General features: G+C 37.1%; 1 protein-coding gene across 1 annotated transcript; it reads left to right on the top strand.

The window, feature by feature from the left end:
* The first annotated feature begins 315 nt into the window (after positions 1 to 315).
* gfra1b (gdnf family receptor alpha 1b) lies at positions 316 to 27,542 on the top strand. The gene is made up of 9 exons (XM_083557325.1): positions 316 to 1,126; positions 1,514 to 1,822; positions 2,134 to 2,217; positions 17,696 to 18,047; positions 18,250 to 18,359; positions 19,211 to 19,342; positions 22,740 to 22,939; positions 24,981 to 25,025; positions 25,741 to 27,542. The coding sequence occupies exons 1-9, from the start codon at positions 1,087 to 1,089 to the stop codon at positions 25,846 to 25,848; spliced, it is 1,380 nt and encodes a 459-aa protein (XP_083413451.1). The 5' UTR covers positions 316 to 1,086; the 3' UTR covers positions 25,849 to 27,542.
* Positions 27,543 to 27,752: the final 210 nt, after the last annotated feature.

Here is a 27,752-nt window from a genome sequence, read left to right as displayed (position 1 = left end):
ATTTATTCTATTGACAGCCAATTTAAATGGTTTTACACAGTCAGACTTTCCTTCTTATGTCACATATTTAAAATACTGTCTCACAATATCTCCCTCTCATCCACTCTCTTTCACCAAATTAATGCATCTAAAATGATTATGTGCATATACTCTATATTATCACTGTAAATGAATGAGAGATTATTTTGTGTGATATACATACAGTATTGGTTTGATTTCTATATTCTAAATGGGGAAATATCTCTCACAAGCAGGTGACGCTATTGTTCTCTTTCCCAGAGCTAACCATAACGAAAATCCAAGTTAGCTTGGTCCAGTTAGTCCAGGATTATTGAGCAGGAAGGGCAGCAGAGTGAAAGTGCTCCAAACAGTAGCCAATCCCAGTGCAGGGTCCGTGAAGATGACGTCGATCTTTTTAGTCGCAGCGGCGCGTCCATGTTTGGAGTCACTTTAAGTGAAGCAGTGAGTGAGCAGTGCCTCTGAGCCCCTGTGGGACACTGGAGAGGGCTGGAACTGCACCTGCTCGGGGTTCACAAGCTGAACACTGGGAATAATACTGCGTCTAGTATAGAGAATTGGTCACAAGTACAAGTAGCGCGTCAGGACAGACAGTAGTCGAAAAAGTGAGGCGAGATGAACAGGCACTGATACTCCGTGCGCACAGAGTCAGTGTCTCCGCTCTCCAAACACCAAACACCAAACCACACGCTTAGAAACAAACAGAGACCGACATGAACCTTTCTGCTGTCATAACAAAAACACTTTGCTCGAGGCTTTTGCTCAGGACATTTCACTCGACATTGTAGAATAGAAACTAGGAATGTCCTTTACGCACGGGTGTCTGCACTTCCCACTGGATCGGTTTGGTTTCTAACATCCGCGGACGTGATTGTGTTTGTTTGTGGTTGTGTCCCAATACGATATCAAGATCAGATCGGAGTGTCACATTTGGATGTACAGCTGCGCAATGTGTGGCCACTGTTTCTGGTGCGGTGCGCAATCGGCGCGCAGAGGATTTATCTGGGAAGCCCGCAGGTTTTAACAAAGTTGCTCTGCTGTTGAAAAAGGACTCAAATAAAAGCCACGATGACATTCTTAACTTTTTGGATATTGTTTCCTCTTCTGGGTAAGTTGAAATTGCATGTGTCCACAGGTTCGGTCGTGAAGTCCATTAACACACTTACAGTGGAGAGGACCTGAACAAGTGATACCTGTTTCTATGATTCTGCTGGAATTTTGTTATTCGGATAACATGTTTTTTTTTTTTAATCATAGATATGTAGTTTAGATTAGGATGTTTATTTGTGTATTTATTTATTTATTTGTTAAAAATAAATACAACCTGTACAGAATTTTCTATGCTATATTTCTATGCAGTATATATCATGCATTATACTCAGAAGTGTAGTAATCACTTGCAGTTTGAAATACATAAATAGAATGTGGTTTCCAGGCATATTTTCTTCTTTATATTTCTTGGATTCCGATACAAGACAAATCGTGTTTTCTGCAGACGTCCTCCACGTGTCGTTAGGAGCTGAGCTGGTGCAGACTCGGGCGTCCCGGCTGGATTGTGTCCGGGCTCATGAGCAGTGTCTTGGCCGGTATGGCTGCAGCTCTGCTTTCCGCACAATGAGGCAGTGTTTGGCGGGTACAGGGGGGAACTTCAGCGCACTAAGCGAGCCCGAGGCACAGGATGAGTGCAGGAATGCCATGGAGTCCATGAGACAGAGCTCTCTGTATAACTGCAAATGTAAGAGAGGAATGAAGAAAGAGAAGAAGTGCCTGCGCATCTTTTGGAGCGTCTATCACAGTTTACAGGGTGCGTAAAAATGGCTTGAAATTGATGAAACGTGTTTGCTGTTAAACATATCATGCTTGGCACGAGCACTCTGCAGGGACTCTGGGAGTAATCTACATTTTGACCTTGAGTTGGAAAACTTTTGATTAAAGGAGCATTGGTAAATGAGAATATAACTCTAGAGCAGCACATTTCCATCTAAATTGGGGTAATGATTCTGCAAGCTGTGTTCATGTATGTAATGCTTTGCAACTGCGCCTTGCAGCCTCCTGGCACGTCTCCTGGTGTTGTTTTCTAGTGTGATAATTGAGTTGTTTGTTCTCATTTTCCAGGCAATGATTTGCTGGAGGACTCTCCATACGAGCCAGTGAACAGCCGTCTGTCTGACATATTCCGCCTGGCTCCCATCATATCAGGCAAGCATGCTGTGGTTATCACATAGCCTGCTGAAATACAAAACATTATCCCAACCGAGAAGTCTGAATATGGCTATGGTTTATGCTGGGCCTGTTCACCCTTGTTAGGTTATATGAATGTGCTCCGTTGGCATTGATTTTCTGTTTCTCGTGCTATTATAATGGCAAACTACAATTTATCACTACCAGTGTTTCACATTACTAAATCTATGGTAAATCTGCTATAAAAACTGAATTGACGTTTGTTTTCAAAAAAGTGGAAATGCTTAATAGGGATAACAGGTTATTTATCCTTGTGATTTATGGTTGACTGTAATACTAAATGCTATGGTGAACTTGGATGTGAGAGGAAAGTAATGCACTGCAGGTGGTGCTGTTTAACCCCAGCTAAACCTTAACAAATGGGTCTACAGGAATTTTGTGCATCATATCATGTACTAAGCATCGTCCTGCTTTGTGAACGTTTAAATCCTCCACATGTTCATCGCTGCTATTATTGCTCATTCCGTAGAGTCGTTTCAGGTCAAAATCATGTATGGTTTGATTATGAATGAGATTAAGGATTTTTAATAAGAAGAAGTTTAAGACTCATTCTAGAGGGATTACAATGCATAAACTTATGTTCATAGCTTCTGTTCAATGGGCATAAAAAAACAAGTCTAGCAATCAATCCACACTCATCAGATTTCTCAAATTACAAGAATGCTCATTTCCCAAAACCATCAGTCGTTTCGGAGTAGATGAATACAAGCTACAAACCAATGAAGGAGGTAGGAAACATTGTTCCGAATGGTCGGACCTCTACAACTCATGTAATTACTTTTTGCCCACTAGTGGAAAATAAATAACAAAGCAGCGAGATTGAGGTGTTTTTATGCCTCAGTAATGTTCACATCATTCTGCCTGTGTGTCTCAGTGCGCTGCAGGTGCATTAAATCATGTGAGTTTTTCAGTCTGAGCGAGCGGACTGCACTTAGCAGAATTATCTCCATATTTGGAAGAGTTGCACAGATACATTAAACTGGAGCCAAATCCAATCACACATCCATTCGTCTCTGAAGTCCGGCAGAGTTTCGGTGAATTAATAAACTACCATAAAGGGATGCAGTGGTTTTGGCTGGTCATGGCATCCTTCACTATTTGTTCACAGCTGTCCCATGCAGGAGCAGGCACGATTTTTTTAACTGCCACCACATGTCTGTAACAAGAGTCCATTTCTTAATGGCGATAGCAGACTGATTTTTATCCTGAGTCTCTCACGACAGGAGGCACAAGATGTAAAGCTTCAGTGTGTAACTGAAATATGCAGCCAAGATTATTTATTGACAATATTAGAGGTAAAACAGATTCCAAAAAAAAGTTGTAAATGTCTGCAGCCTGTTTTACTAGTAAGAGGAATTCATGCCTCTTTTATATCTGATTCTTTCTATCCACCTGAGAGTAAATGGGTTTGAGAAACATAATTGATGACTGATCCTAATCCCACACATCCTTTCAGCTCCTCTGTATAACTTACTATAGTATCATACACTGAGTCCACAAGTCTGAGAATGCATTTAAAATCCAGGAGATACTGCACTGATTCTAGCTCACTTTTTAAAATGTATCAACTATGTAATATTGACCGTGTTGTGGTCCGATTTCTCTCATTCACTTGTTTTTTCAGATTAAATGAATTGAATCTAAAAATGGATCACAAGGTTTTGTACAATCTTGTTGAGACCATGCCAGCTCGAGTGTACACTGTCATTTAAGCAAAATACTAAGAAACTCTGAAACGCATGGAAACAGATTCACATTTTTGCTAAAGTTGTTGTGATAATATAATTTCCAATGAAAAATTGTTGTATTAAATTAGTTAACAATGCAGAATGAAAGCATTTTAATTATAGTTTCAGCCCTCACTGTATAGCCCTTGATATTAAAGTAAGTTGTAACATGGGTCAATACAGCACATCTTTAGAGGAAACATGAAACCAAACTAAAAAGCGATGTAGTCATCAGAGTATCTGCTTTCACCGACTCTTTTTAAAAAAAAGTTATCAACAGAAATGTCTTCTTTAATCGCTACTGTAAGAGGATCTAATGAGAAAAAAAAAAAAAAACGCTATTATTTTAGTAAATGTCTTTACCAAGCCTTTACACTCCCTTTGAGGAATACCACACGATCAATACAAATAGCTGCATTAACAATCAGCTTATTGCTGAGCAAGACACTTAACTTACATACCATCACAGACCAAACCCTAACAAGCCTGTCTTCCTTACAAATTCACCGAAGACATCGTAAAGATAAATTGTGATGGAGATTATCTCTCTGCTAATAAAAATGTAATCCAGGCTTGTTTTAGAAAGTACTATCAGATACCATTGGACCTGTAGTGCTGTTAGGGAGCTGCTCTCACAGTCAGGGTTGTATTGCAGCTTTCGACTCTTTGATATGACACCACCTCCGCCAAGTCCACAAGGCTTTTGTCAGCATTAGGCTTTAGTAAAAAATCCCCTGTAGTAACTAAATGGGGGAAATAAATCTGCCGAAAAGAAAGAGAAAAACAAGCTTTAATTTCCCAGAGAATAGTGTCTAGGATCCAGGGGCAAAGTCTCTTATGTGTGACATGAAATGGATAATAGTTGTTGGTGGGTTGCCCAGCTAATGACAGTTATAGCGATTATAGTTTCTATGGTGTTATTATATTGTACACCATTATACTATTTGTTTGTCTCAATTGCCATGGATGAGGACAAAAGGAAAAGAAGGCATGTCTGCACTGGTTGCTCAATGGCCTGTAAGGAGCCTCGGTGTGACTCAGGCCTTTCTTCAAATGGGTTTATTACACCATTTATCCAAACCAAGCAGCGTGTGACATGCAGACTAATACCCATTAAAATAAATTCACAAGGATGTGTTTGAATTAAAACATGCCTCTAACTTATAAACCAGCACAGGAGATGGCCTTGAGAGAGCAATCATTCTGCAACGGGATTCTACCTGAGCAGAAAGGGAGAGACAAACAGAGAGCAAAAAAAAAGGAAAAAACAAATGCAGAATGAGACACATGAATGAACAGTTGCATATCATAAAACTGAAATGGTGCTCATTTAGTTTCAGATACACAGGCAGATGCAGTTTCTCACTGTGCACCTGAATAAATGGCTTTTTGTGCTGTGATCATTTTAAGGGAGGAGAAGAGCTTTAAAAGCAACTCTTCAGAAAATTGCTGAATGATGTCAAACACATCTGGGCTATGTTAAAGCGCACGGGTACAGAGGTGGGCTGTTAGTAAGCCAGTGATATTTCAGCGTAACTTCTTTTAGTTTTAGGACATTCAGAGTTAAACGGTCTACATCCGCCTCTAGCTTTGCATGTAAACAGATACATGGACAAAAAATTATAATAATCTGGATGATTAATAACAAATGTAATCTAGCTCAAATAGTAGCCCACCCTGACCAAAACACAGCTACAAAAACTACTAGTCTAAATAAAGCCTTGTGCTGGAGAAAGAAGTAGTGTACAGTTGGACATTGACATGACTGATTGAATATTCTTAGCCACTGAAATGGTAATAGATCTCATGACAAGCCTTGTTAATGTATTTCCTCATGTTTCTGCTTATTCTGCAAGCTTGCCAATAATTTACTAGATACAAAATGTCATTTGTTTTCTCTGTATTATTTAAGAATTATGCCTTTATAACCCTGAATTGTAGAAAATGTTTTGAAAAACAAAACATTTTTTTTTACAATGTTATGCTATGCTACCTTTCTAAAGGTGAAGTGAGAAACTTGGACTTTCATTGCACCATATTTCTTTTTTCTTTATGAGATGTTAATAAGGCAGGAACATCTGACAATCGAGGTGAATGTAGAAAGTAATCTGATTAATGAAAAGTAATGCAATTTTAGTTGTGCAGACTTTGAAATGAATCTTTACTGTGAGGCCACTCAGACTTATACGTCAGAATTTAATTTGGCATTGTGGATGCACTTTTGCATTTCTGATGAGACAATCAAATTATACAATTATTGGAATTCTGCTATGGGGCACAGTATCGTTTACATACGAGCATTCAGCAGAATATTGATATGAGGAGGAAATCTTGAACATATTACTATATGATTAATATACAAATTAATATACATTTTCCATTTTATATATATATATATATATATATATATATATATATATATATATATATATATATATATATATATATATATATATGTTGTAAAATAGTCTAAACAAAATTTAAAAATAAAACAAAAAAAAGGACGATAGTATAGTAAATTAGATTTAAAGGGGGGAAATTACAAATCTAGAAGGCAGTGTTGTGCAAAGTCTTCTCTTAATAAAACATCTGAAGGTACACAGTTTTTCTGAATAATTCAGTACCAAAGCCCCCAAAACCTTTTTTTTTCTAGAAGTTAAAAGTCCAGAGCATCTCCATGTCTTTTCTCCAGAAACATGCGAAGAGAGTTGAACGCTGTGTGTGGGTCCCTGCAGTTAAAGTGTGTGAGTGGGCCTTTTGGTCGGATGTAGGGAAATGGACAGACTTTAAATGGCATGAGCATATAATTAGAGTGAAAATGTGGGGATTATTAAAGATCTATTGAATAAAGCTGAAGGATTGTTAGGCTGAATAATTATAAATATTGAGTTGAAAGTCTTTTAATTTCCTTTTTTTATATTAAAAACGCTATTGATGTGACTCTAATGAAATCCTGGATATGATTATGTTTTGAGTAAGATTAAATTTTATTAACACTTCCTTCTAAAGCCATGGCCCAGTACTCCAGACATTCAATTCTGTCACTGTTTTAAATATTTAGCTTGGTCTAAATCACATATCTAACATAATATTCTGTTTAATTGGCAGATTGCTTGAAGGAAAAATCCATTTAATTTATTATCGGTTATTGGCATGAGTCTCAACCAGGCTATACAAGGGAGAGCCTTTTTAAAGTTTGAAATACAGCCCTGTCAGCAGTTGTTCGGAAGTGCACTTCGCTTCTGCCTGATTTCGCAGCATTGATATTGACACTGCTGCATGAACTATGTATGAATACCAAGTATTCATTCATCAGCAGCATGTAATCAAAAGAAAAAGGAAACAATGAGGAATTGAAATGTAAACAAAAGCGCAGTCATTTTTGCGCACAAATAAAAATGCAACTCTATGTTTAATGTTTAACTGCTAGTCTTCTGCTCTCTTTCCCACTTGCACACTGGCTGGTGTTTAGTATAGTATATATATAAAACAATACTGTTATGAAATCCCCATCCCTCAGCCTACTGATGAGAGTATCAAACAGTGTGTTAAGTTCACACACTAGAGGTGATGCTACATATTCATCAAAATGTTGACTTTATGTAGAGACTCTGAAAGACACTTGTTAAAGATAGGAATATCTAGTATAACATAATCCAAAGATATAGATGTTTATTTTTAAATAGGAATATTTATTCAGAAAATTTTTGTAAACAGATTTACAAATATAAAGTATGTATTTTTTCACCCTACTGTATGTACACTCACTTTAATAGAAACACTGGTTCCCCTGAACATTTATTCAGTCAGACCATGTGGTTGAAGCACAATGCCTAAAATAATTCAGGTGTAGAACAAGAGCTTCTGTTAATGTTCAAATATCATTTCATTTCATTTCATCTTCTCCCGCTTATCCGTAATTCGGGTCGCGGGGGCAGCAGTCTAAGCAGATTCCCCAGACACTTCTCCGTGTCCAGGGATCGGGCTGTCAAGACCCCCGCCTTCGACTGCTGCCCAATCCTCTCAGCACCGGTCCCTTACGGTCCCTCCTGCAGGTGGTGAGGGGCGACGGGGCGACGGTGGTGAGGGGCGACGGTGGTGAGGGGCAACGGGGCGACGGCCCCACGTCGCCCCGAAGTCACGGTCCTTGATTTATTTTTCTCGTAAGGGTCCCCTGGAGCATAGAGGGTTAAGGGCCTTGCTCAAGGGCCCAAGAGTGGCAGCTTGGCGATACCGGGGCTTGAACCCCGGACCTTCCGATCGGTAACCCAGCGCCTTAACCGCTGGAGCCACCACTCCCCCATGTTCAAATATCAAACATGATAAATGGGGAAAAATTTAATTTCTGTTAACTTTCCTTCTGGTATTACATGGTAAAAACTGGACAGTTGAAGTTGACAGTGCTCATGATAGCCTGACGATTCTTGTTCATGGCTGACAATAGTGGAATCTTGTGAGATCTTTTGCTATTGTAGATCATACATTGTAAGGTATGATGTGTTGTGCATTATAAGATGCTTTTCTACCAACCATGGTGTAAAAATGTGTTGGAGTTACTACTGACTTCCTGGTAGCTCTGACCTCTATACAAGGTGTTTCATCTTGCAAGCCACTGTTTTTTGTTTGCGCCATTCTAATCGTTTTTCTAATGTTAAATTGTTACATTTCTGAATATTTATTATATATTTCAATATACAATTAAAATATACTTTTTTTTAAATATACTGGAGAACAGGTTAAACAGCTGAGCATATTTTCAGGTATTCTTGACATTTAAGGTTTAAGGTTTACTTCTATTTGAAGTAGATATAATAATAAATAGGTCTAGAAGGTCTATCCTGGCCTGCATTGTTGTAATTATTTCCTTATATTGGTAGATTAATTATCAAGCTAAATTATGATTAACTGCAATGGCAAAGTGAAATGTCAGATGGATCTGAACTAAAGATGCTTCATTAAGGAAGTGTGAAATCATTTGACTAGACAGGATAACTGCTACATTTTGTAAAGTTGATGGACAATACAAATCCATTGTAAATATTTTATTACTCATGTTTAAGTAATATTTCCAGTTCAGTATTGAAGGTACATTTACTTACTGTACTCCTTATTCCCAGCTGTATGTGTTCCTTAAGTGCATATCTTGAAAAAAGGAAAAAGCAACCTTCATTACAGTACTGCTGCACAATTATTTAATAACGATTTCAAAGATTATAGCATAAAGTTAAAGATTTATTTCCAACAGCATTCTACAGAACAGCTTTGGAATTTCTATTGAGTTATAGTAATATCATTATCCTCCGACAGATTAATGGGAATGATTAGTTATCAGTCATTAGCATGGATCACAATGGGGCTGTAAGTAATATGGCGTAAATATGGGCTAACCGTATTTAACATCATTTTCTGTAGCAGTTCGCACTACAAAGAATTGACATTGCACACCAGCATGGCGATGATGTATCCATCATAAACAGGAGAATTGTTCTCGCAGCATTACTGAGTGCATCCAGGTGAGAATGCTGTTAAAGTCATTGACTTCTAGCTCATAAAAACCAGCAGCTCATAAAACGATTAAGGTGCTGGCACAAATTTCATACAGGATACACACACTTTTGACAGAAAATTTAATTGGACATTGTGTATTATGAGCTGTGTCATGATCCCATATTCATAGAAAGTCAAGTGTAGCCTGTTTTATTATCAGTTGCAGGCAGTCACTAACTTTTTATCAGCAGCATGGCATTTCAGAGGCTCTGAAATGTTTCCACTGAAATAAAAAATCCTGGAGCCCATAACAGATTGATTTGGGTTACAGAACATTTAGGCTTATAATTATAATAAATAGATTACAATTTAAAGAAATCCAACACATCCTAATTTTCTCTTTTTCAACTTGTCAAACATGTTAAGAAAGACCCCTATGTTCCACCAACCGGCTTTGCGAATCATGACCATATGTTTTCAAATATCGGGTTATTTCTGACAGCTTGTTTCTCAAACCACCTGTGTCCATATTTTCGAATGACTCATTTTCTTGGACGTTTTACCACATTGCAGATATCACTGGAGCTGAGTGCTATCTGTTTTTGTGGAAAACAGAGACTCAACTGACATTTAACTTTAACGTTGACATTTGTATAGTCGAGAGTTACTTGTGCAGCGTCATAGCACTTAGAGATTAAATCATGCAGATATCATTCATCATATAGTGTAAGCCTAGGTTAAACTTCATTTAACTGTTATCATATAGAATAATCAATATGATTATCAATACAAAATTTTACTGAAGCTGGAAAGTTTGAACAAATACATATACAGGAATTGTTTTTCTTACTCAGACACAAGGTCACTGGGTCAAGATAAGGAACACCAATAGGCCTTTACAATAAATTGATTAATCTGTATACTTTGTATATAAAATTATTAATATCACTAGATAGATAGATAGATAGATAGATAGATAGATAGATAGATAGATAGATAGATAGATAGATAGATAGACAGACAGACAGACAGACAGACAGACAGACAGACAGACAGACAGACAGACAGACAGACAGATAGATAGATAGATAGATAGATAGATAGATAGATAGATAGATAGATAGATCTTAATTTACTTATATTAAAGTAAAAAAAAATCTCTTGAAGTAAAAATTAAGATCCACATTATTATTATTATTATTATTATTATTATTACAGTTTATTTGTCAAAGGGACCTAATACAGTACCATATTAAAATGAAATGCATACTTACATACAGTTCATCGGATTAGTGAGCAGGAAGTGAATAGACTTTCTTTGTGCAGTGTGTAAGTGAGGCTATCACACAGATGTCATTAAGAATAAAGCCCGGAAAGAGAGCTGACAAATCATCAAAGAATCTCTCTTATTTTGATGGCTTCAACCGATGGCCTTAGCCAGAGAACTGATTCCTCACAGCGTGCATGTGTGTGTGCGATACACACAAAAAGAGAGAAAGAAATGTATGAAATCCACTGTAATTATGTCTCTTGAGACAATTGTGTGACAGTAGAAAGTTTGGAGGGCTTATCATACACTAGTTTCTCTGGTGTATATGTTTCTGATCTCTCAGACTCACTCATATGCAGAATATTTAAAACTCAAATCAAAACACACCATACCTCCTGGAATTGAAATGTTTGCATTGCAAGTATCTGGAATAATAAGCTTATAAGTGTGTTCAATATCTGATTCTGCACATTTCTCGTACATAATCTAGCTGGAATGAGTACAAACCTGGAAAAGTGCCATTTGGAAAGGATTAGACTGTAGTGTCACTATATTTCATAATGGTCCAGTGTTGGCTTCATTTCTTGCTGATTAATAAACAGTGGTTCAATACTAATGCATGGAGATTAAAAGCATTGCCCTATGAGTACAAAAATGGCAGCAGCCTGTGTTCAAGCAGAAAATGACATAATAAGCTTATTAAACATTGATTTTTCTGATAATTGAACCAGAAATATATCTGATGCTTTTTAAATCACACACGTGGTCTTGATGTGGTTTGAGCTGATGTTTGTATATTGCTTTAACGTACTGGGTTTTATTGTGAATGACAAAAATAAATAATAAATCAGCTGCTGCATCTGTAAGATAGCAGAGGAGTCTGTAAAATGCCGTTCCGACACGCACAAACTGTAGACATTGACATTGCACTCACCAGTAGGACACAGTGTTTAAATGGGTATTGGTGACCAACAATATTATAAGATCAGTGATACATGCCAGAATATCTCCAGTATGAAACTGTTAGACTTCAGGGTTTTTTTTACTGCACATGTTCCATGAGTTATCATGAAAGTGCAGGCAGGGTGGAGTGGGTGAAGAAGAGTGACAGGAGTGATTTGTGATAGAAGGGTATCTGTAAGAGTGAAAGGGAAAGTTTATAGGACTGTGGTAAAACCTGCGATGTTGTACAGTGGCATTGAGTAAAAGACAGGAGGTGGAGCTGGAGGTAGCAGAGCTGAAGATGTTGAGGTTTTCGTTGAGAGTGATGAGGATGGACAGGATTAGAAATAAGTTTATTAGAGGGACAGCGTATGTAGGACGTTTTGGAGACAAGGTGAGGGAAGCGAGATTGAGATGGTTTGGACATGTCCAGAGGCACCAGGCAGGAGGAAAAGAAGAAAACCAAGGAGGAGGTTTATGGATGTGGTAAGGGAATACATGCAGGTAGTTGGGGTGAAAGAGGCAGATGTAGAGGACAGGGGGGGTATGGAGACGGATGATTCGCTGTGGCGACCACTAATAGAAGCAGCCGAAAGAAGAAGAAGAAGAAGAAGTATATTGTTAGGTACATTTTTTATTGACTTTTTACTTTCACTCATTAAATTTTATACACAAATATCTTTACTTTCTACTTCTCACATTTTTAAAACAGGCTTGTTACTTTAGTTTGAATCTATTTGGTGACATGATCAATATTTTTCTTCTCACTGCAGGCCATTTTCAGCCCATCAACCTATTTCCTGTCTTTGCGTGCCTTTTACAATCTACCACTGGTGTATAATTTCCTGGCCCTCACACACCACAGACTTGCCTACAAAGCTAACAATAAGCAGGCAAGAGTCAGCGGAGTATAGATAACATCAGCGATGTAAACATGACTGAGAACAGAGACATTCCTGATCATCATCATCTTTTCTCTGCGTGTTCTATATTGTGGATGTTCAACCTGAATACATTCATTAGCTAACAAAATGTAAAATTATTTTGTATTAATATATTAATTAGGGCTGTCAAAATGAACACATTAATAACGTGTTAACACAAATACATTTTAACGGCACTAATTTAAATCAAAATAAAAAAACAAACATAAATAAATAGAAGAGGGGAAATTAAAACGTTCTGCGCAACACACGTTTATTCACGTTCTAATCAGTAAACATTTGTTTTATTGATGCGCCAAGTCTCAAATCAGGACCAATTCAATTCCATACATTTTTATTTGTATAACGCTTTCCATAATGGATATTGTCTCAAAGCAGCTTTACACAGATAATGTGGTGATAACAAATGAATAAGATGTTCTTTATAAGTGTATATTTGTCCCAAGATCTGCTGTGATGCACCCAATTAACTGTTCTGTTTGTTGTCCTGATTATTTGCATAATTTAAAACACCACAGATACTTTAAAAAATTTACAAAAATATTTTGTCTTTATGCTCTATGTTGAGTTTAGTTTCAATAATAATACACATACAATTTCATAAAGCATCCATATTTGTCCATGCCCATGTTGATATAAGTATTACAAACTTAAAATGTATTTATTTATGGGACATTTAGAACAAATAAAAATGTTTGATTAAGTTGCGATTAATCGTGAGTTAACTCATGACAATCATGATGCATCACGATTAAATATTTTAATCAATTGACAGCCCTAATATTAATATGATGTGACATCCAGTTACCAGCATGACACTAAAATTTGACATTTTATTTAAGTACACGTCAAAGCCCAAACATCTTTACTTTTACTTTAGAAAAGAAGTGTAGTCAGTACTTTAACTTTTACCAGATTATTTTAAACCATGAGTATTTGTACTTTTACTTGATTAAAGGATGTGTGTACTTTTGCCACCTCTGCTAAAAAGTCTCCAGTATCTTATTGGGTAAATCCAATTGCAAATTGATCCACTTTACAGGTTAATTACCGGTAAAAGTAAGCCAAAGAAAAGCATCAATAAATCAATAGACTGTTCCTCAATATAAATTGTGCAAAGCTAACCAAAGGCAGGATTTCCTCAAAGAGGTCCATTAAATGTCCCAAGGCAGTTGTTTATTGGAATGAGCATTTGCACAGAGCACACAATGCTGTTTAACTAATGAAGCCTCTTCATTAAAGCATGAAAAGATAAGTGAATGCATCCCATAACATGAAGACTTGCCAGCAAATTTAAATCAGTCACTCTAATTCTTTCCTCAGAACATGTGTATGTGTAAGAACAACGAATAATGAATAAGTAGAGTAATAGATGAGTGTGTGATGAAATATAAAAGGAAAGAAAAAGAATGAAAAGCATTTTGCTGGAGAGAGCAGGATGATGGTGATAGGAAGAGAGAGCAGATAAGAAGTGAAAGAGAGGAGAAGAGACAGTATTAGTTCTATTATGAAGGTTGAGTTCTTGTATGATTTGATTTGCTGCAGCAGTGGGTGTTTTTATTCAAGTGTGGCACTGACACTATTAAGTGCCACTCAGAAGAGCTTTAGGTGCCCTCCATCAGCACTTTCTGCCTCCACTTATTTTAAATCTACATTTAATCTATCTATTATAGAGCATCGGCAACCAGAGCACACAGCCTGAAAGCCAGCCAGCCGGCCAGACGCTGCACCAACACTGTGCCAAAACACACACACAGAAAGAGATATGCATGGCTTATTTTATATTGGAGTGGTGTTTTCTGAGTGAGTCATAGCCAGATACTCTGTCCAATGCTCTCTACACTGACGATGAAAGATAGAAGAGCGAAAATATCCAGGAGAAATGCCTCTCTAAGATTTTATAATATAGAATCCTGAGCAGGAATGAAATGAGCTGCTGCTGCTACTCAAACTCTGCTCTTAACATTTCTGGACCAAATATTCTGTCAATTTTAAGGACATGAGTTTCTTATTGACTCATTCATTCATTTCTAAACACACCCTAGTAGAGATGGAATCATGGGGAATCTGTAGCCTATCGCAGGAACACTTATATCAAGGTGGGAATATACCCTGGATGAGTGTAAACATGCATTTATGCCCTCATTCACACATTTAGTCTCCATTATGTACTGCTATGTATTCAGTTAACCTGAGAATACACCCGAAACCCAGGGAAAAAACCCTAGGGAAAAACTCATAAAACAGGGTATCCGATGCTATTAGAGGGCAACTCTAGCCACTGCGCCACCACGTCATCCCATCGTCTTCCTGTCTCACATAAATGTTTGAAATACGAAGTTAATCAACTAATTTATACCATTCTTTTAATACTCTTATGCATTCATATTGAATCATGTTTAACTCCATAATGCATAAAACACTGTTACATAGTTTTCACTGCAGGAGTTTTGTGAAATGAAATAAGTGAAGCTAATAAAGAGACTTAAAAGCACAGAGCAGCTGCATTTCCTCCTCCTACTGAAAGTACACAATAATAAAAGCAAAGTGAAGAGCAGATGTGAGCCTGCATGGAAACTAATTGTACTAAATTCTGCATATACTGCAGGATGAACACTGTAAGAGCAGAACAACTTCATTTTCAAATAGTTCGAAGTAGTAGGTAGAGGGTGTGATTTCCAAAACAGCAAGTAGCACACAATAACAAGATAAATGAAGCAGCCAGGAGTTTAAAAAGAGTTGTTTTTCAATGGTGTAGCATTTCTCACTGCTAATTTGCCCATTGCGATTATGTTGTGTTCAGCACCTTAGAGTAGAGGTTCCCTACTATTCAGTTTTATTTGCATAACGCTTTTAAAATAGACATTTTCACAAGGAGCTTTGTGGAAATCCACCACGCCTCATCAGTTTTTTTTTCTCCTCTACAGACATGAAGGCATAAGACTTCCCGTGGGGAAGAGACAAAAGACTCACATGAGGCACAAAAAAAATTATACTATTTAGAAGCAGTCTTTTTAGGAAACATGCAAACACACACTCACACACACACACACACACACACACACACACACACATTAGCGTGCAACGATATAACCAAATGCTTGCCAAGTCTTACACAGATACGCATTAGCTGTGTGTATACTAACTGCTCAGCGCTGCACCAACTATTAGACCATTAGTGCAGCTCATTATGTTTTGGTTGTAAATGTTTGAGCTGAGATCAAGAGTTTAGAAGAGAAATCATTGCATACACAATGCAGATAACCATCTCTTTATAACACATAAAGAAATTAAAATGTAGGAGTCTGCAGAATGTTTGCATGTTTGACACCAAAGCAAACACTGTGTTTTGGAGGTGGGGCAAATACATTCTAGAAAGAGTATACAGTCAACCGCCGATAATTCGTGGTTTTGAACAAGTGGCTTGGAAAATTTGCAGGATCTCATTTGAAACCTAACTAACAGCAAGTTGCAGATTATCTTAAAATTCACGGGAATCCGCAGCAGGCCCGAATGTTCAGGAACGTTAGGAATAACATTTTAAACTCTGTATTCACTAACAAATTTCATAAAAAATGTTAAACACATTATTGTATTAAAGTGACAATGTCTAGATGAATTCACTAAGGTACCATAGGGGCCTCCAAACATTTGCGGATTTTTAGAACTCGTGGGGACATCTTAGAATGTAACCTCTGCAAGTTCTGGGGGACCACTGTAATTCATTCATTCATCCTTTTCATTCATTTTCTCCCGCTTATCCGTAATTCGGGTCGCGGGGGCAGCAGTCTAAGCAGGCCCTCGCCTTCGACTGCTGCCCAATCCTCTCAGCACCGTCCCTTACGGTCCCTCCTGCAGGTGGTGAGCCCACGGGAAGGCGGCCCCACGTCACTCCGACGTCACGGACCTTGATATTTCCCTCGTAAGGGACCCCCGGAGCATAGAGGGTTAAGGGCCTTGCTCAAGGGCCCAAGAGTGGCAGCTTGGCGATACCGGGGCTTGAACCCCAGACCTTCCGATCGGCAACCCAGCGCCTTAACCGCTGGAGCCACCACTCCCCCCTCCCCCCCCACCACTGTAATTCGATGCAAAAAATGTAATAACAATATATATTTTTTTGATACCAAATATTTGAAGTAGGACTGCATGATATTTGTACTTACATAGTCTAAATGATTAATAATTTTATTTATCAAAAAATTGGGGGAAAATGTAAAAAAAAAACAACAGAATTTATATTAAATAAATTCAAATATCAAATATCTAGGGAAATTTAGCATTTTATTCTGTATGTCTGTAAATGTATATACTGTAGGTCTGGAAACTACTGGGGAAAAAAAGTTGAATAGTTTTTAAAGGTTAAGGGATTTTTAAACCCATTTTCTTTCATATTGTAGTGTTCTTTTAATTAATTGTTTAAACCCTATTTTACAGACTAATTTTCACAAATATTTTGCATGTGAAATTCTTATTTTGTGTATTTCTACATATTTTGTACCCACAAAGTTCTCCAAACAAAATATAGCAGTCTATTTTAACTTTATACCACATAATATTGTTCCAGTATATTAGACAAGGTGGAGGAAAACGGCTAAGTAGATTCAGAAACACAGTATGGTTAAAGAATCTATCAGCCTGGCTCGAAACCCTATTTAAGAAGGGGGGTAGCAGTAATTAAAGTGGCCATATGTTTACAGTCCCAGCAGACCAAGAATATCAGACTGAGGTCCCTAAAAGATGCAGTTTTACAGAGATTCGTGTTTTTCCCATATCTTGCGCAGGCTTCATTAATTATCTTATGAGTTGAATAAGATTTTAAATGAGGCAGAATGCTATGCATTGCAGCGGCCCTTGAGGACTGAAGCCTAACACTTGTGAATTAGACAAAACAATTCTGCCAAATTAATTAAATGTCAGTTACTTCATTGCTTATGTTTATATGCACATATATTTACATTAACATGATTTAATCATGCACTTGCTTACTCATGTAGACATTCACAAACTCTGACATTTGACAGAAAATGAACATCACTCCTTTGCTATTCCCCTTTCTGTCTGTGTAGGTGAGGCAGCTTTTAGCAAGGACAACAACTGTCTGAATGCAGCAAAGGCCTGCAACTTGAACGACACATGTAAGAAATACCGCTCGGCTTACATCAGCCCATGCACCAGTAGGGTTTCCACCACTGAGGTGTGCAACAAGCGCAAGTGTCACAAAGCCCTGCGCCAGTTTTTCGACAAGGTGCCGGCCAAGCACAGCTATGGTATGCTGTTTTGTTCGTGTCCATCTGGAGAACACTCAGCGTGCTCAGAGCGCAGACGCCAAACCATCGTGCCAGCATGTTCCTATGAGGACAAGGACAAGCCCAATTGTCTGTCCCTGCAAGCCTCCTGCAAGACCAACTACATTTGCAGGTGAGCCATGAGTCAGCTTTAGGAGCTTTTAGGCAGCTGCTAATGTCATTAAGAGTAAAGATGAATCAGCACTTTTTTAAAAAGCCTTTATCTTACCTGATGATGTGAGAGTCTAGGAAATGATGGCTCATACTATGTTTTTCATAGCCTGTGAGGTGATCTGATTCACAGTGGATTTTTATTTATTCCTGCTGCGTTACAGGTCTCGTCTGGCTGATTTCTTTACCAACTGCCAGCCGGAGGCTCGTTCGATATCTGGCTGCCTAAAGGAGAGCTATGCTGATTGTCTACTGGCTTACTCTGGTCTTATAGGTAAGTCAAAAACAAAGAGGAATCATCTCACCTAATACAGCAATCTCAAGGATTGCAGTAAAACGCAATAGGGTATTAGGTTATAGCATGTCCAAAAGAGCCAGGAAAGGTATTTTCCTTTTCTACAACAGTAAATTAACAGTTTTGTATTTATTTTTTATTAAAGACTGTCTCATTGATAATTTTTATCTGTTAATATGTAATGTTGAACATTAAATTAAATATCAGAACAGCCTTTATGCTTCTCTCTCACTTTATGATGATAAGTCAAAAATATGCCCAATGCACAATCAGCCCCATCCTGAAAACTTTCCCTATTTAAAATATCTTAAATTACAGCTTTATTTCTGACAGTTACAAAGTGCTAATCATGTTTTTAATACGTTTATGTGACCTAACCACTGTGAATATTGGTGATCTAGAAAATACTGCACATTGTTACACGTTTATGATATACAAAACAAAACATCATCAACATCCACCTCTAACCAGCCATGATGGATGATGTTGAAAAACTCACACACTCTAAATTAAAACCAATGAGAACATTTAGACCATGCCAGATAGTGTTTTGCATTTAAAGAATATCTAGTGCAATATACATGACATTAGTTCATAGTTGCTGTAGAGAACATAATTAAGGGAATTTGCCCGAAATACTATAAAACTTCAGTCAACATGTGATTATTTAAGTCTGAATTAATTGTGTGAATGTGAAAGTACAACCAATGTGGACAAACCTTTGGCGTACTTCGAGTCTGATAATGTAGTCAAGGAATACTTGATGTTTCGAGTCAATAAAATAAGTGAATGCTATGTAAAGAAATTAAAAAGTCTCTAACTCGACACAGGGACAGTGATGACGCCGAATTACCTGCGCTCAAGCATCAGTGTGTCTCCCTGGTGTGACTGCACCAATACCGGCAATAGCAAGCCAGAATGTGACAAGTTCTCCGAATTCTTCACTAACAACCGCTGTCTCCGTGAGTCCCCCTGTTCTTATTAATTCCTCACATTAGTATGCTCCTACATGTCTGATCCTGTTTGACTGGCAGCTTACTTGGTGTCTGACAGTTCATGCCGATGGTTGTACTACACAATAATGATTGACAAGAGTCTTCCAGTAAGACAAGTCATGCCAAATGCTGCTTTGTTGCTTCATTGTGATTATTCATTAAACATACCTGTAAATCAAATCTGTGAGCACTGCGTGAACATGGCATGCTTGTCAGAGGCAGTCAGACAGAAGGTAGACAGACAAATCACCCTTAAGTGAGACAGCTACAGGGAGGCCTTGAGAGAGAAAGGCAATAAAGCATTATTTGGGTGTCTGAGCTGGAGGGAAGTGGAAAACTGGCATTATTTTGTCAGCAGCTTATTCAGAAGCATCCATTTAGATCGAGTGGGTGTGGGGAGATCGACAGTGAGGAGATGGGAAGAAGGATATGTCTTTGTGAGGCACTGGTGGGAAGGACAGCAACGTCAATGCAGAATGTTACACTTTATATTATGACATTAATTGAAAATGCAGTTAGAGACAGATTGATATAGGCTTGTATAACACTAGTGCAGCTTAAATCTTGTACTGTGCATGCACTCATTAGCCATTACATCTAAACAATGAGAGGTAAAGTAAATAACATTGATTATCTCATTACAATGGTACCTGCCAAGGGGTATGATATATTAGACAGCAAGTAAACAGTTAGTTGACTTAGTTGATATGTTGAAGGCAGGAAAAATTGGCAAGCAAAAGGATCTAAAGACTTTGATGAGAGCTAAATTATGATAGCTAGACAACTAGTGCAGATCATCTCCAAGCAGGTCCTGTTGGGTTTTTCTTGTGTACAGTTGTTAGTACTAGGGCTGCAACAAACAATTATTTTGGTAATGGATTAATCTGACAATATATTTTATTGTTTTGATTAATTGGATACAAAATACATGTTTCAATGTTTTGCTTATTATAACTATATAAAACCCTAATTCAGGGTATTTGTGTATAAAAGTGTCCTTAAAAAATGCAAAAACATATTGAGTTTAACTGTCTTTAATTTAGACATTTTAAATCTTATAGTGGCTGCTTGTTAAGGGGTGCATGAGGGATTTCTTCTTGGAACAAATTCACTCATGCTGGGTTGTTTCTTTCTGTAAAAAAAAAAATAATAATAAAATAAAAAGCAGTATGAGTATGCAAGGTGAAGCAATTTGTATTAATCAACATTTATATTGTATTTTGTAGAATGCAAGTTGACAAACATGCTTAAAATAATCAATATAAAATAAAATACAACATTGTTTGACATTTTTTGTTAAAAAAAAAAATACACAGACATTTTGTTCATTTGTGAATATATAAGCATCTAGAACATTGAATTTATTTTTGTATCATAATTAAAGGATTTATGCATAAATTAAATATACAAACATTTAAAACAAGCATTGGAACGTAGTAAAGCTGCAGTAAATCATGTTTGAGAAAGGTAAGTTACTGTTGTAATAGACAAATGCTATTAAAATGTGTTAGTATGTCAGTGTGTATTCTTTTCGCGTGCTCGTGCATCACTGTGGTATTTCCATCCCACACAAACTCCAATTTGTAAAACTTATAAATAATATAATATATATAACATAATATAAAATGCTCCCATTGCCTTGGATGATTTGGGACACTTGTTAATGCTGCCGGTTGACCCTGTAATCCGCCATTTCCGCAGGCGGCGGTGTTTTCCTGCAGTCACGCTAAACCGAAACTTGAACAGCCCAACTTACCGATATTATGCAGATATGCACTACCTACTTAAGCATTGTTACATATCAAGTTTATGGCAAAAGGTATTCCCTAATAGTAATTCAACAGCCAGAATTTTTTTTTAATGATTTAGACAGTGTTCATGGTGTTGACCTGGTCTAAACTCCCAAATTTCAATCTGTGGGGTGTCCTGGACAAAATAATCTATGATCCATGGATTTCCCACCTCAAGCCTTACATGATTTGCATTGATTGACAGATACTGTACCACAGAACTCCTTCAGAGGTCTTGTTGAGTTCATGCCTTGATGAATCAGAACTGTAGCTAGCACAAGTCAAACCTACATAAGACTATGCAGGTGCTTTTAATGTTATGACTGATAAGTGTATAATGCAGACTATAATCTATGTAATTAAGTATGTAGTGTTTAATTTTGTGGGGCAGTAACCTGTAAAACAAATGCTATTTTATTTTACTTGATTTTACAACCCACAATACTAATACACAACATATGTCACCTATGATACAGCTATGGTAATTACATTGTCTTTCTTTCTGTTTAAAGGGAAAATGCAAAGCATATGTCAGAGAACAGAAATACATTTGAACGAGAAAAATAAATAAGTCTGATATATTCACAATATAGTGCAAGTTTCTCTTATAAACCTGAAATTACACTATAACTTTTCTCATAAAGTAATTTAAGTTCAGTGCCAAGGACCAGAATGTGCAGATACAGATCAGTGAAGCATTGTGCCAAGAGGCAGACATTATATTTACAGAACAGGCCATAAGCAACGATGAGGCAGCACAATGGAACTAAGTGCCTTTATGTTATGGTGCTGTACCTTTAAATAAAGTTAAGTCCAGAATTATTGGCACTCTTTAGTTTATATTTAATCAACTTTTATTATATTTTAGATATTTTGGATTCTCTCCAGTTTGGTCACCAGCCAGTTCTCGGCCACCAGCCAGCTCTTTCCAGTCAGGGCAGTTTAACACCCTTTTCTACATACATGAGCTCAAAAAAATGTGTGATTAGCTAAGATCTCTCAGAAATCTCAGAAATAGCACATATAATGAGTGATTATTTAAATTTTAACATTGAGAATTGTTACTGATATTTTTATGCAATCATTTTTGCCCATTCATTTGAAGGGTGGCAATAATGCTGGAGTGAACCAAAGAAAAGTTCCATTCTCTGAAGTAAGACATCCCTCTAACCCATTACACTCGAATATGGCATGTTTGCTCATGCAGACATTGAAACATGTCAGAACGTCTTTTATCCTCTTAGACTGATAAAAAAAAAAAAAAAGAATAGTGACCTTTCAAGGTGGTTAAAATAATTCATTCGTTTTAACGGCAGACACTTTGTTATAATGAGGCTTCGTTTTATCATCCAAAAATTACACCACCCTCCTGAGGCCTGTATGTTTAAGCAATAATACTCTTGTCTGGATCCTCCTATGAACTGGGGGATCTTTATCAGCTTATCGGCTCTGGCACAAAATAGAGTGGACCATACCTATTAATATTAGCTCAACACAAAACAAACAGTGATGAATGTAATTCGAAAGTTAGCTATGTGAACAGCATTTCAATTTTCATTGATGTATCTGTGTAGGTAATGCTATCCAGGCATTTGGGAATGGTACAGATGTTGGTGTGTGGCAGCCTCAACCTCCTATCCAACCAACTGGCCATTCCAGCACTGCTCATAGAGGACAGGAGAGGACAATTAATAGATTGGATGACCCAACATTTACAAATGATATGGACCCCAGCAATGGTCACCACCTCTACAGCTTCTGTGGAAACCTCCAGGTAAAATGTATTGAATTTATTAATGGACTGTGACTGGAAACTTGAAAATAGAAAAGCCAGAATATGTGTCCTAATGTCCTAAAGTCATGATGCACATTTTGTAATTAATTATTATATAATCAACCTATTTGCATGATCTTCTTACTATGACAGAAACTTGTGAATTTTTTTGGATTAGGAAGAGGTCAGGGAAAACGTCAAGGTATTTTGTCCAACATCAGTGTTGAACATCATTTATGCTCTTTTGGCTCTATTGCTAAATGCACACTGTTACACTCTAAAGTTACACTCTAAAAGCCTTTTCAGAAGAGTGAAGAAAAAAACCTATTTCTATATTAGAAGTTATGGGTTAGAAAAAAGATATACAGCAAGGACTTTCCACAAAAGTCTTAGATGCCTGTGCTTAGGTTGACCTGGTTTATTAATTACACCCTAATTACTGCCAATTGTTCTGCTTACACAGTTCTTCCCAGGTGGTAAATTGGAATTGTATGCCTTTGTTAATGATTGATTTACTCATTCATAAACAAATTCCACTTTGGAATGTATGCTTTTTAAATTTACATTTGGTAATGGCTTAACATTAGTATCACAGAATTTTTGAACATTTCACCCCAGGTTGCCGGAGGCTCTAATGCTGATTTGTGCAAGTGAGTCAGTGGCGCATTAGTTTTGGTACTACTGATTGGAAGGTTATGAGTTCAATTCCATGCCTCATCAATCTGCAACTGAAGGTCACAGAACAAGACCCTTTACCCTAACGGTTCTAATTTGTAAGTCACTGTGGAAAAAAGCACCAGGCAAATGAATGAATATAATGTAAGCTATGTGGGTGGAACTGGTTATCTAAGCCTTTGATGTAAACAGTGACACAGAATCTCCGATATCGACTAATTGATGCCACTGTGGAGATCTACACAGAAACACACACCAGCTGTGGCCCCTTACAGCGACATACAGCCTGTGTCAATATTGGAACCAATCGTTTGTTGAACAGATGAAGTTTGCTTATGAGATCTTTTGCTTTTCAGCTAGGACTCACTGGTGAGATGACATCTCATTTTTGACTGATGGTTAAGGGCTGTCATAATGATAATATAATGATATATACACACACAAACACACACACACACACACCCACACACACACATGCACACCCAAGCTGCAAGCCCTTTGTATAAAAGTGAGATACATCAAGTTACCACAGCTGTCATGTCATGGCTAATTAGCTGTCACATTAACACAAGAAAAAGCCTTAAGAAGGAAGTACCCATCCACACCACTGTACTCAAACACTAGCAGCATGCTGACTCACCCAAGCATCCTCTATCTGCCCTGATTATCTGCTTCATCTAACTTTGCCCAGCATGACAGACAGCTTCACACGCTTACACACAGAGGCTCAGATTATCTCCAGAATTCAGTGTGGCTCTTGGAATTTTAGACATTCCAAAGATTCCTGTTGGAGCATCTTAATAACCAAATCCGATCGCTTTAGATATACAGCCATATCTTCCACACAGCTATACATCATAATGTTTTAATAGTCATAATATGATTTATTAGTGGCCACATTTTTTTTTTCCGTAGAATAGACCTCCAGGAAGACCATTAATCATGTTTTGCCACAATTCTAGTCCCCAAAATTACTTCCATTCTCTCTGTTTTGCAGCAAGTTTATTATTTTCTTAACTCTCTTTGGAATCACTTTATCATGCCACCAATTCCATCTGTGTGTGTGTGTGTGTGTAAGATTGTGAATAGCACAGCAAAGTTTCATAAAAGCACAAAGAGTGTGGGTATTGTAATATATTGCTCTGTCATACACCCTAATGTAGTCTGTACTGCAGAACATAAGTATACTCACACTGCAGATCGATTAGTGAGAGACACCACAATGAGTGAATTCTTTTAATAATGTTAGATTTCATAGAGCACCAGGCTGACCAAGAAGACTTGTCTTAAATCCTAATGGGTATTTTATTAAAACAGAACAACCAGATGAATGTCTTACATATTTGTTTGTTGTCTCTCTGTTTAGGCACAGAAGCTAAAGGTGAATGTCACATTGGATGTTGTGTGTGTGGTAAGTAGCTCATATTCAGTGTGTTAGTTAAAATACCATGAATATCATTAATGCTCATATTTTTCCAATTACATGTTAAAGATAGAATTAAATTGCTATACAATGACAATTTATTTGTTTGATTATTGGGCTGATTAAGGGTTTTAGTGTGGACCATTTCTGAAACTCATTTGTAGGGTTCTATACAGATCCTATAATTTGCAGCAACAGACCTAAAAATAAAAATAAAAAAAATAAATAAATATATATATATATATATATATATATATATATTATATATATATATATATATATATAATATTTTATGAATGCAGTCCAGCTAAACAGATTAGGCTCATCATTTAAAAAACCAAAATCATGTTGTTTTTTTTTCCTGAGCTTTCTACTGACAGAAGGCATGAGAGTCCAGTAGACATTATACAAATCAAATAAATAACCAGACTAATAATAATATCTAATTATACTGTGTAATAGCTATAATACAGGTGGATTGTGATTTCCACCACTGCAACACAATTATAATAAATGTATACCCAGGCTATAATTAATGGCTCTGTAGGCCCACACCATGAGAAGCTTTACACATTCCCCGCAAAAACATATCATAAACCTTTTTTTTATGTGCTAGAAGTAATTATGTTTACATTTTATAAGTGTATCTCATCTAAATTTCATCATAAATGCTTATTAGCTCTTACCATTCTGTGATCCACAGGACCCTCCTCTGGCTGACCCGAGTAGCTTCAACGCTATATCAGGAAGCTCATCCAGCCTCGTCCACTCAATCGCCATCCTCTTTGTTCTCCAGCTGCTGAATTTGTAGCCGCAGTCTTCGTTCCAGGCTGCTTCTGTAAAATACTCAAACACAACTGATGCCGTACCAAGTGTGATGTCTAGATGTGCTAAAGCCAATTTCCTTCTTTGATTCCTGATGGATAAAAAAACGAAGACAGTGTCACTGACGTGGAAATTGAAAAGGCCACTGATCAAAAATAAATAAAAAGTGAACACTTTGTCACTGTTTGCTTTTAATGTAGTAACTTGTATTGGAAATTATCATTTGTTTTGAAGGTTTATCCATCTGTGGTGTTGAAACGGAGTTGCAGAGAAAAATCAGGATCATTAAATGCATTAAGATGGACCCCCTACTGCAGCAAGTCCCTTTTGGCTAATGGAAAAAGACTGAACAATTTACATATGTTAATTTTCCTAGAGACAAGCTAAACTCCTGCACTCAGCTGTCCACGCTACAGCCAAAATCCCACATCTCTGAGAAAAGCATCTGCCTTCTAATCCAGCCCAATAGCTCTTTCAACAGTCATGGTTTCCCCTGTGTGTCTCCAGCATGGCCCTGATACAGACTGAGCCTTAGGGCAAAAGCATGAGAAGACAAAAAAAAAAAAAAAAAACTTTCGGACTCTTTTACATACACAGGAATTTTTTTTTCTGCTTTATGTTTCACAAGCAAGACTTTAAAAGCTGAATGTTAAGCATCAATTGCATTTTTTTTTGGTGAAGAAATATTTATTTCCTTTGCTTTTGTAATGTCACAAATGTTTAGCCTTGTAATTTTTCCAAACAGGAATTTTGCAAATTTATGCCACATGACCACTGCTGGGTAAAAATATCACCTGATGTGTTTTAGCTGTGTACATTCATGTTAAATGAGAAGCGAAAAAGAGACAAAGATTTGAACATTAAAAGCCGTAGTCATGAATTTGATAGTATTGTACATGCTAGGACGCTTTTGTGCTCACAACAGGTGTAAAGACTGTTTACTTTAATTGATCTAGTCTTTTTGTTAGCTGAAACCAGCCTGGCCATGCTAGTCTGTTCGCTCATCAACAACTGGTTGTGGGGGTTTTTTTCCTGTTGTATTTCCCAGCATTCTGTGCAAAATATAGACATTATTATCTGTGAAAATCCCAGGACATCAGTTTCAGAGATGCTCAACCAACCATGGGACTGTCACTGAGATCAGTTTTTTCCACATTCTGTCATTTGATGTAAACATTAAAATAAAGCACCTGGATTTTTTATACATTGCACTGTTGCCACTTAATTGGCCAATCAGATTTACTGTATGCATGAATGTGCAGGTGTTCCTAATTAACTGGATGGTGAGTATTTCAATGCTGTGTATTATTCAATAGTGTATAACTAATGATTTCATTAATAATTTGATTCTTTTTAACACTCAAAAATTTTGGGTCTCTTTTTTGCTTCTAAATAAAATCAAAGCAAACATCACCATACACAAGGATGATGATTCGATCTAAAACACCCCTATGTATAATGTACTGTAAAATAAGTGAACATGGTTTTTCTCTCTCTCTCTCTCTCTCTCTATCTCTCGAGCTCTTTTAGACGAGGTGTTCATAAAATTCAGCATTGTCGTGGTACTGTGAACCGTTCAAGAAAAAAAGAAATAAAATGAAATAAGTGCACATGTATAATAGGGCTGTAAGTAGTGATGCAATGACAAATACATTAAAGGAATCAAGGAGAAGCCTTTAATCTCTGTGAGATCTTTGTCTTTAATCTTTGCGCTTTCAGAAATCCTACATCATTGCATATAATACAAGCCAGGCCACTTCACATCTACTGAGTAACAGGAAATAGAGAGGTCCCGCTAATGAGACTGAGAGTCATACTTATAACTATGGTTTATAACATAGATGTGAAATGCAATAATCTCTTTGTTTATTGTTAAGTGACTACAAGGAA

This window comes from Silurus aristotelis, assembly GCF_946808225.1.
Source record: "Silurus aristotelis genome assembly, chromosome: 12".
Classification (NCBI taxonomy): Eukaryota; Metazoa; Chordata; class Actinopteri; order Siluriformes; family Siluridae; genus Silurus; species Silurus aristotelis.
Note: the sequence above shows the minus strand (reverse complement) of the source record. Positions and strands in the feature narration are given on the sequence as shown.

Coding starts and splice junctions, on each gene's coding strand:
- gfra1b (XM_083557325.1), top strand. CDS start 1,087: ATGACATTCTTAACTTTTTGGATATTGTTTCCTCTTCTGG. Junction 1,823..2,133: donor CGTCTATCACAGTTTACAGG/GTGCGTAAAAAT, acceptor CTCATTTTCCAG/GCAATGATTTGCTGGAGGAC. Junction 18,360..19,210: donor GGCTTACTCTGGTCTTATAG/GTAAGTCAAAAA, acceptor AACTCGACACAG/GGACAGTGATGACGCCGAAT.